The 11,180-nt window shown below is 39.1% G+C and overlaps 1 protein-coding gene across 1 annotated transcript; it reads left to right on the top strand.

Annotated features, from left to right (window-relative positions):
- The first annotated feature begins 917 nt into the window (after window positions 1-917).
- mad2l1bp (MAD2L1 binding protein) lies at window positions 918-11,068 on the top strand. Its single transcript, XM_061910564.1, has 3 exons — window positions 918-1,179; window positions 5,519-5,772; window positions 8,785-11,068. Exons 1-3 carry the CDS (start codon window positions 1,068-1,070, stop codon window positions 9,301-9,303), a joined length of 885 nt encoding a protein of 294 aa, XP_061766548.1. The 5' UTR covers window positions 918-1,067; the 3' UTR covers window positions 9,304-11,068.
- The last annotated feature ends 112 nt before the right edge of the window (window positions 11,069-11,180 follow it).

The following is an 11,180-nucleotide window of genomic DNA, read 5'->3' as shown; positions in this document are numbered from 1 at the left end:
ACAGCGTTGTGAAAAAATCTACCACTCACCGTGTGGTATGTGGCTCTCGAGGGCCAAAAATTGATGTCACTTGCGTGATCCAAGCAGAGAAACGTTTTGCCCCCCCTCGGCGATTTTTGTTATTTGGGTCCAAAATGGCTCTTTCAACATTCTGGGTTGCCTACCCCTGCGTTAGTGGAAAAGCGGCAAATAAGTGAAAGCGACAGAAACGTGGCCATGGAGACAAGGGTTTTCTTACGTGCCTGGCTGCAGTCATACCGCGACACCTGTCCGTCCGTAATAACAATCCCAGATAACCTGGACCTATTCAAACTGTTATTTGTTTTTTGGTATTGTTTAATTTTCATTACTTGATTCTCATTTTATTCATTTATATTTTGATTTTGTTTTGTGTTGAAAATAAAAATAAAGACATTTAAAAATATTTTTTTAAATATTTTTTTCTTGCAGCCCCTACCTCACCCAGACTGCATCCAGTGGCCCCAGGTAAATTGAGTTTGAGACCCCTGCTTTTGACAAATTACTCATAGTTGTCCTGTATTCGTTTCTCCGGCAGAGGTCACTGTTTACAAACTACAATACATGTCCATGTTTTAAAATTTGATTATAATCGCATATAGTGAACTTATCCTCGTTTTTATTACTTTACCTATTATTACTTACAGTGTGTGCACTCTGCTTTCATTTTCATTTAACAACACACTCAGTAACACACCACAACCGAGACTCTAAACTTTATATTACAACAGGACTGTATTATTTGTATTTTCCCGTTAACTCGCGCAATATTGTTAGGTTATATTATGGCAGTCACATGTATAGTGAATGGCGACGATTAGATATCCGCATACTTGCAAAATAAACACGCAGTTTGAGTGGCGCTAGGAAATCCGAGGTTTCCGATTGCAAGTGAATGCACCAAGTGACTAAGCTGTCCCATGATGCATTACGGCGACCAGTTGCAACTTTCAAATGTGTGCAGGAAGTTTGGAGCTCACCCAAAAAACATTTGAAAATCTGCTTTTTAACAAATCACCACAGTCGAATATAGTGTTAACGTATTAGTAATGAAGCAGCCATCGCCGCCTACAAAAAACAAAGCTGAGGAAATCGCTAAGACGACGGCTATAGCGATGCTAAATGTTCCCGAGGATTCAACATGTCGTGGTTCCGCCGAAGGTAAAAGATCATAAATCATTCTTGTTTGGAAAAAAAGTATTTAGTCAGCCACCGATTGTGCAAGTTCTCCCACTTAAAATGATGACTGAGGTCTGTAATTTTCATCATAGGTACACTTCAACTGTGAGAGACAGAATGTGAAAAAAAATCCAGGAATGCACATTGTAGGAATTTTAAAGAATTTATTTGTAAATTATGGTGGAAAATAAGTATTTGGTCAACCATTCAAAGCTTTCATTGATGGAAGGAGGTTTTGGCTCAAAATCTCACGATATATGGCCCCATTCATTCTTTCCTTAACACGGATCAATCGTATTGTCCCCTTAGCTGAAAAACAGTCCCAAAGCATGATGTTTCCACCCCCATGCTTCACAGTAGGTGTGGTGTTCTTGGGATGCAACTCAGTATTCTTCCTCCAAACACGACGAGTTGAGTTTATACCAAAATGCATACATGGATGATACAGCAGAGGATTGGGAGAATGTCATGTGGTCAGATGAAACCAAAATAGAACTTTTTGGTATAAACTCAATTCGTAGTGTTTGGAGGAAGAAAAATACTGAGTTGCTTCCCAAGAACACCATATCTACTGTGAAGCATGGGGGTGGAAACATCATGCTTTGGAGCTGTATTTCTGCTAAGGGGACAGGACGATTGATCCGAGTTAAGGAAAGAATGTATCATGTATCGTGAGATTTTGAGCCAAAACCTCATTCCATCCGTGAGAGCTTTGAATAGTTGACCAGATACTTATTTTCCACCATAATTTACAAATACATTCTTTAAAAGTCCTTCAATTTGAATTCCTGGATGTTTTTTTATATTCTGTTTCTCACAGTGAAGTGTACCTATGATGAAAATTACAGACCTCTGTCATCAATTTAAGTGGGAGGACTTGCACAATCGGTAGCTGACTAAGTACTTTTTTGCCCCACTGTATGTATGTGTAAATATGTATGTATGTGTAAATATGTATGTATGTATGTGTATATATATATATGTATACAGACGCAGATTTTTTATTTATTTTTTACCGACCCTGCCTTTTCCGTGTCAAAACGGTGTTTTGTTTATATTTGCCGATTTGTCAAATTTCCACCCCCCTTTATTGCTTTTTTTATTGGTTGACTTCAATGTAATGGACTTTCCGTTACAATTTCTTAAATTTTGATTTGCCAAAAGTTTTATTCATCACAAATACTGCATTTCCGGCATTTGGACTCCCTCCATGTTTTCGCCATGGCGGGCAATAAACCCAAGAAGCAAAGCTTCAATGAAAAGTGGCTTAAGGAGCCAACAAATGGCTCACTTATGAAAATGGTAAGATGTTTTACACACCTTGTAAACGGGCTCATAAAAAGAACACCTTTACGATTGGGTGCACTGATTTTCAAAGATCCAGCCTCACCAGGCACCAAGAATCATCATGTTGAATCCTGCTCGTCGGCTCCCAGATCGTGGTCTAGGAGCGCAGGGGAGACCTTCCCTCCAGGGCCGATATATTGTCGGGGGTAAGACCAGTGGGTCCCTACAGTTCTGCTCTTTGGTCGGAATGACTCTTTATGTTTTCCACAAAGCCAAGCGGACATCCACCATGCTATTAAGACTCCTGAACATGCTAGCGCTACTTCTCTGAACTTGCCCACTCACTTACACGCGTCACTCACCCCACATGCGCCTTATAATGCGGTGCGCCTTGTATATGAGCAAGGTTTTAAAGTATGCCATTCATTGAAGGTACGCCTTATAGTGCGGAAAATACGGTAACCTCAATTTTATTAATGATTTTGAATGTTGTAAAAATGTGTAGAATAAATATTACATTTCAACATTTCTGTCAACAAAGATTTGCGTCAGTCATTTTGACATTTTGCTATTATAGCTATTAGAGACACCCGTATTTTACACATTATAAGGCGCATCGCATTATAAGGCGCATAGAATAGATGCTACAGTAGAGGCTGGGGTTACGTTATGCATCCTTTAGATCATGGGTGTCAAACTCTGGCCCTCTGGCCCGCCGTGTAATTTAATTTGGCCCTTGAGGCAATATCAATTTAGCATTAGAGCTGGCCCGCCGGTGTTATACAGCGTTGGTGCCGCTGTAACACCGCATTCACCGCTAATACTCATACTTGCCAACCCTCCTAATTTTCCCGATAGACTCCCGAAGTTCAGTGCCCCGCTTGAAAATCTCCTGGGGCAACCATTCTCCCGAATTTCTACCGATTTCCACCTGGACAACTATATTGGGGGCGTGCATTTAAGGCACTGCCTTTAGTGTTCTCTACAACCTGTCGTCACGTCCGCTTTTCCTCCATACTAACAGCGTGTCACATAATATTTGTGGCTTTTGCACACACACGCACAAGTGAATGCAACGCATACTTAGTCAACAGCCATACAGGTCACACTGAAGGTGGCCGTATAAAAAACTTTAGCACTGTTACAAATATGCGCCACACTGTGAACCCACACCAAACAAAAATGACAAACACATTTCGGGTGAACATCCGCACCGTAACATAACAGACCAAATACCCAGAAACCCTTGCAGCACTAACTCTTCCGGGAAACTTCCAGCTAACTGACCAATAATTAACGTTTTATTCATGCATTTTCTCTTGCTACTTCAAGGTTTGAATGTTTGGTTCATTCATTATTGTTATTTTCTTTTCAAATTTATTATTAGCCTGTGGAAAAAATTTGATATTTACCTCAGAAGATTGCAAATAGAAAAAAAGACATAAAATGTTTATTTAAATTGTATTTGATATGCCATTGATATTCTTTTAATTATCATTATTATTATTTTAAACTGGATTTTGCATGTCACTAAAGTTATATAAGCCTTGGTTGTTCAATATTTAATGCAAAACTTGTTTGGGTCCCTATTAAAAGGTTAATTTGTTCAACCTTGGCCCGCGGCTTTGTTCCGTTTAAAATTTTGGCCCACTCTGTATTTGAGTTTGACACCCCTGCTTTAGATGGAGCTGCGCTAAAGGGAATGTCAACAAAACAGTCAGATAGGTCAGTCAAACTTTATTAATAGATTACAAACCAGCGTTCTGACAACTCCATTCACTCCCAAAATGAATAAACAGCTGTTTTATTATTTTCCCCGATTCAATAAACACGTAAAAAACAGTCTGATACTGTTACGGTAAATCAAACGTTAGTGCAATCACAATATAGTAACATTCGAAATAGTGCAAAGCAATAATACATCAATAACTCAACGTTGCAATATAGTAACATTCGAAATAGTGCAAAGCAATAATACATCAATAACTCAACGTTGCTCAAATGATAATGTCACACAACACAACACTCAAAAAAAACATGTAAAGCTCACTTTATTAAGTTATTCCTCATCCACGAATCCCTCAAATTCTTCTTCTTCAGTGTTTGAATCAAACAGTTGGGCGAATACGGCATCCAACAAGTTTCACATGCCAGGCTCCGTCTCGTCGAAGTCGTCATTAAACGAGTCAGTGTCGCTGCTGCTCTATTCCCATGTTCTACTGTGTGACTGATTGCCTTGAGTTTAAACTTTGCAAGCCTCCCGCAGTCATATATCCCAGCATGCACCGCGCGCTTCTTCTACGAGGGAAAATAAGGTAGGTGGCTGATTACCGTAGTTGCGAGACCTCTTGTGGAATGTTTAATTCGGACAGTGAAGAAGAAGAATTCGAGGGATTCGTGGATGAGGAATAACCTAATCAAGTGAGCTTTACATGTTTTTATTTTGTGTGTTGTGTTGTGTGACATTAATGTTTGAGCAACGTTGAGTTATTGATATATATTGTTATTGCTTTGCACTATTTCGAGACCTTGTTAATGGAGTCAGTGTCGCTGCTGTTGTCTAGCAGTTCAGTGACAATTCCTGCTTTCCTGAAATCATGTCTCTCACCAGGAGCCATTTTGGGGTCTTTACTTAAACACACAAATGGAAATGAAATTGCACACCTGGCGCAGTCATATATCCCAGCATGCACCGCGCGCTTCTTCTCCTACGGGGGAAAATGAAATCGGCGGCTGCTTACCGTAGTTGTGAGACCTGCTGTGGCTTAATATTGGTCCATATATAAGGCTCACCGGATTATAAGGCGCACTGTCGGTTTTTGAGAACATTTGAGGTTTTTAGGTGCACCGTTTAGTGGGGGAAATACGGTACTTCATGGGTTGTCTTCATTATAACACTTACACAAAGCTTTTAGTTTTTTGCGGCTCCAGACAGATTTTTTTTTTCCCGTGTTTTCGGTCCAATATGGCTCTTTTAACTTTTTGGGTTGCTGACCCCTGGCCTAATGCATTCTTACTCTCATTGTGTTGACAGAAAACACACAGGAGGGACATTGCAGCGTGACCGCCAGTCGTCAGCATTACAAGACAGCTGAGAGTGACTCAGAGATGTCGAGAAGAGCAAAGGAAGAAGGCTGCATGAATGTTGTCTTCCCGGGAACTGTGACTAAGGAAGGCTGCTGCCGTTTTGTCAGCGAGGTCCTCAAATTTATTTTATTTCAGAGACAACAACTGCCCATGACCTTTGACCAACTGGTGTACTCTCAGAGGAAACAACAAGATAAATCGGTGAAAATATCAGACCTTATTGCACATTATTTTTTTATCATTGACAGAAAATGAAAGGGAAACCACCATTTTTTTCCAGAGTTTTGCCCATCATTTATAAACCTTATGTGGGACAAGCACCTTTTTTTTTTTAATGCACTCTAACACGTAAATAAACGCCAGCAAGAGTCCGCAAACATTGAAGGTAATGGAAGATGATCTATTCTACCTATAAAGTGCTGTAAAAAATACAGAAAACCTCAGATTTTTAAACATCTTGCAAGTACTGTATACAGCCATGGTCAAAAGTTTACATACACTTGTAAAAAACAATGTCATGGATGTTTTGAGTTTTCTAATAATTTCTACAACTCTTATTTTTTTGTGATAGAGTGATTGGAGCACATACTTGTTCGTCACAAAAAATAATTATGAAGTTTGGTTCTTATGAATTTATTATGGGTCTACTGAAAATGTGAGCAAATCTGCTGGGTCAATGTATACATACAGCAATGTTAATATTTGGTTACATGTCCCTTGGCAAGTTTCACTAAAATAAGGTGCTTTTGGTAGCCATCCACAAGCTTCTGGTTGAATTTTTTTACCACTCCTCTTGACAAAATTGCTGCAGTTCAGCTAAATTAGTTGGTTTTCTGAAATATAATTGTTTCTTCAGCATTGTCCACATATTTAAGTCAGGACTTTGGGAAGACCATTCTAAAACCTTTGTTCTAGCCTGGTTCAGCCATTCCTGTACCACTTTTGACATGTGTTTGGGGTCATTGTCCTCTTGGAACACCAAACTGCGCCCAAGACCCAACCTCTGGGCTGATGATTTTAGGTTGTCCTGAAGAATTTGGAGGTAATCCTCCTTTTTCATTGTCCCATTTACTCTCTGTAAAGCACCAGTTCTATTGGCAGCAAAACAGGCCCAGAGAATAATACTATCACCACGATAGGCCTGATGTTTCTGGGATTAAAGGCTTCACCTTTTCTCCCCCAAACATATTGCTGGGTATTGTTGCCAAACAGCTCAATTTTTGTCTCATCTGACCACGCAACTTTCCTCCAGAAGGTCCATGTGATGTGAAACTTGCCAAGGGACATGTAACCCAATATTAACATTGCTGTATGTATAATTTTGACCTAGCAGATTTGGTCACATTTTCAGTAGACCCATAATGAATTCATAAAAGAACCAAACTTCATGAATGTTTTTTGCCACCAACAAGTATGTGTTCCAATCACTCTATCACAAAAAAATAAGAGTTGTAGAAATTATTGGAAACTCAAGACAGCCATGATATTATGTCCTTTACAAGTGTATGTAAACTTTTGACCACGACTGCATATGTATTGTATTAACCGGCACATTCCTAATAACATGTAATATTCACATATTTTGCTTATTTTAAGCAGAAGGAAAAACATTAGTTTTTTTTAGTCTGGATATAAATAAAGCGGATGAGCTGCAAGTTTTAGAAGCAGAGGGATAAGTAGCTCCAGCAATTAGTAGTACTTCAAAGTGCTAAAAAAGAACTACAAATATAATAAAAAAATCCCTTGCTGTACAATGTCTTCTCTCATTGGGATGCTGACTGATGGGATGTTCATATCTTCCCATTTAGATAAAGAATTAATCATCCTTATGCAGATTTAAAAAAAAAAAGGTTATTTTGTGTGTGTCGGTCTAACTTCTCGGTTTATGGCCCCAACCTTCTACTATACAAGTGAGAGACGTGATTTATAATCGAGAATTAACTTTTACCGGCTCAGTATGTCAATGTAGCAGCAAAGGCTAGTTACTCCTCACTGCTATAAGTAGTTCTTCTTCATTAGCGTTTATAAGTATCGCTAATACTTGGTAAATACTCAAGTCACGGTATGTAAATGGGATATACAGTGGGGCAAAAAAGTATTTAGTCAGCCACCGATTGTGCAAGTTCTCCCACTTAAAATGATGACAGAGGTCTGTAATTTTCATCATAGGTACACTTCAACTGTGAGAGACAGAATGTGAAAAAAAATCCAGGAATTCACATTGTAGGAATTTTAAAGAATTTTTTTGTAAATGATGGTGGAAAATAAGTATTTGGTCAACCATTCGAAGCTCTCACCGATGGAAGGAGGTTTTGGCTCAAAATCTCACGATACATGGCCCCGTTCATTCTTTCCTTATCACGGATCAATTGTCCTGTCCCCTTAGCAGAAAAACAGCCCCAAAACATGTTTCCACCCCCATGCTTCACAGTAGATATGGTGTTCTTGGGATGCAACTCAGTATTCTTCTTCCTCCAAACACGACAAGTTGAGTTTATACCAAAAAGTTCTATTTTGGTTTCATCTGACCACATAACATTCTCCCAATCCTCTGCTTTATCATCCATGTATCCATTTTGGTATAAACTCAACTCGTCGTGTTTGGAGGAAGAAGAATACTGAGTTGCATCCCAAGAACACCATACCTACTGTGAAGCATAGGAGTGGAAACATCATGCTTTGGGGCTCTGTTTCTGCTAAGGGGACAGGACGATTGATCCGTGTTAAGGAAAGAATGAATGGGGCCATGTGTCGTGAGATTCTGAGCCAAAATCTCCTTCCATCAATGAGAGCTTTGAATGGTTGACCAAATACTTATTTTCCACCATAATTTACAAATAAATTCTTTAAAATTCCTACAATGTGTATTCCTGGATTTTTTTCTCACATTTGAAGTATACATATAATGAAAATTACAGACCTCTGTCATCATTTTAAGTGGGAGAACTTGCACAATCGATGGCTGACTAAATAATTTTTTGCCCCACTGTAGTTGGCGGTTTTTGGATGTTTTTTCATAAGGCCGACATAGATGACTCTCATTAGTTTTATTGTTAGCGACCTTGTACTTGCTGCATTTTACAAATTAGAGTGCATTAAAAAAAAGAAATTTGTTCTTGTCTTACATAGGGATTGTGAATGATAGATATAATACAATTTTAAAAAGTGCAGTTGCCGTTTAAAATTAAGTGTGTTTGTTTTGTAACCTCCCAGGATGAAGCTGTCGTGAGTCAGAAGCAAGTTCATCAGGCTAATTTAAACAGGCGAAAGTGTCAAAAGACGCTCCAGGCCGTGGAGGAGGTGCTGCAGCAGCTGGAAGTGCTCTTCTCCATGAGTCATGTCCCCCGAGTGCTGCTGCTCATAGGTGGCTCAGTCACCCTCCCCAAGGAGATCTACGAGATCAACATGGAGAATCTGGTATTGGACAGGGGGGTTCACTGCCTCCGTGTGTCGACGTGCTTAAGACATCTCTTCCGCTCGCTCTTTGTCGCTGACTTCTTGTCTGACAGCGGCCCCGTGCGTTTAACGACAACCAGGGTCTTAGCGCTGGCCCACAGGGACTGCGGGGTAGGTTGGTTCCACCCTAAACTGCACTTTAAACTGCCAACTTGTGTGAAAAATCAAATAATTGCACTTTCTAGTGATCCTTGCAGCTGCGGCAACACTAACATGGACCGTCAGGAGTATGTTTGGTTTCAAGCACCCACGGCCATTAACGGCTTTTGTCTTTAAAAAAAAAAAAAAGGGTATTGTTTGTGCTGCTTTTTAAATTGGAGGAATTTTAAATATTTAAGAATTGACATATTTTTATGTGCAGTATATAGTTTTAAAGATTTGTATGAATGATTTCATGGTCAACTTCAAGTTGCATCATGTATACAAACTAATTCTTACTTGAAATCTGTCTAATGCTGACTTTTCTGCTATCAAAACATTAGGCTGTCCTTAGTATATATCATTTATTAAAAAAAATGTTGTTTTTGTCAGTGAATGGGCTAAAAAATACCAGAAAAAGGCTAATATCATTCATTTCAAATACTGGCATATGTGTGACTATCCCTCCGCGATCACAGAGGATGATCATCTTCACATTTCCATATTTCTGTTGACAAAACCTGTTCACAAGTACTTAAATCATGATAAATATAGCTAGCAAAGCAACAGTCCATTTCAGTTTTTCTGGTTTGTATTTACCTAACGATTCAACTTTATTCATAAAGAATAAGTATACAACAGTATATGTTCACGTTGTACCTAAAATCAGAGAAGGGAAAAGTTTGCTTCTTTAATTCGAAGTGTTCACATTGCACATCAGGCATGTTTACTTGTGGATGTTTTTTGTTTTGTTTTTTATTTGATGTCAGAAGGCCAGGTTGTGGAAATTAATAAAATAAATACAATTACGAGTACAAAAAACTGAAAATAATTCAGTTTCTTAAAACCGAGACTGCAAAAATAAAATGTACAATTCAGTAGATAGACGAATACAACATGAAGAAACGGTGATATCTATCTTACCGGAGACATCAGTGGATTATTCGTCGTCCTGCAGCAGCTGTCAAAAAAGGCAGCTGTGAGCTTGGCTCCTCAGCTTCTCTCTAAGACACTGCGTGTTCACTGCAGCCATCCGACCTCGAGGTATGTCTTTAAAATCTCACTAAAACAGTATTAAAACAATAAGCAGATAAGGGATCTTCCAGAATTATCCTAGTCAATGTGTCTAATTACATCTGAAACGCTCACACTGCCGGAGCTGTCGCTTTTCTTTTTTTTTCCTAGTCCTTCACTATCAATATCCTAATTCACAAATCTTACATCTTCGCTCAAATTAATGGGGAAATTGTCGCTTTCTCGGTCCGAATTGCTCTTACTGCTGGTGGCTCCCGTTATAAACAATGTGAATATGTGTGGGGCCCTGCAACTCGTGACGTCACGCGCACATACTTCCGGTAAAGGCAGGGCTTTTCTATTAGCGACCAAAAGTTGCGAACTTTATCGTCGATGTTCTCTACTTACAGCAAAAATATGACAATATCGCAAAATGATCAAGTACGACACATAGAATGGACCTGCTATTCCCGTTTAAATAAAATCTAATTTCATTAGGCCCATATTCTCCGTACACGGCTCTGCGAACTGTGGTACATGGGCCCCATCTAGTGGTAAGCCAAATTACCACTTAAATATTCAAACAGTATTACTGTTTAAAATGTGTGCAATGCAATGGCCAAACATATTAAATATAGTTGCTATATAAAACCTCTGCCTTGTTATTAATGAATACTTAGGCTGCTATGCTACTGTATTTTATTGTTGACAACCACTGCTGTAGGGCTTTTAAAGCCATGATGTCAATCAAGCAAAGTTTATGGCTGCACAAGCCACAAAGACATCCTCGACTGAGATCTCTCTGCATTCTCTATGTTAGTTGATTATCCTTTACTACTCTTCCACAGCAATCAGTTTGTAAAACAAAAATAAAACAATTCCACCATCAGTATAGGCTAAGAAAATGTCATGTTTCATTCCCTGCAAATACTTTTAGTTTAGTCCTGATGGTTTATTAATGGTTGACTCTCAACCGAGGCAGCACGGTGAAAGAGGGGTGA

Source organism: Nerophis ophidion, linkage group LG09 (genome assembly GCF_033978795.1).
Source record: "Nerophis ophidion isolate RoL-2023_Sa linkage group LG09, RoL_Noph_v1.0, whole genome shotgun sequence".
NCBI classification, from domain to species: domain Eukaryota; kingdom Metazoa; phylum Chordata; class Actinopteri; order Syngnathiformes; family Syngnathidae; genus Nerophis; species Nerophis ophidion.
This window is presented reverse-complemented; position numbering and strand designations above follow the sequence as displayed.

What these genes read in the sequence shown, in the direction of transcription:
- mad2l1bp (XM_061910564.1), top strand. Translation starts at nt 1,068, where the DNA reads ATGAAGCAGCCATCGCCGCCTACAAAAAACAAAGCTGAGGAAATCGCT. An exon ending in ATGTCGTGGTTCCGCCGAAG is followed by an intron (nt 1,180 to 5,518) that starts GTAAAAGATCAT and finishes TTGTGTTGACAG; the next exon opens with AAAACACACAGGAGGGACAT. An exon ending in GGAAACAACAAGATAAATCG is followed by an intron (nt 5,773 to 8,784) that starts GTGAAAATATCA and finishes GTAACCTCCCAG; the next exon opens with GATGAAGCTGTCGTGAGTCA.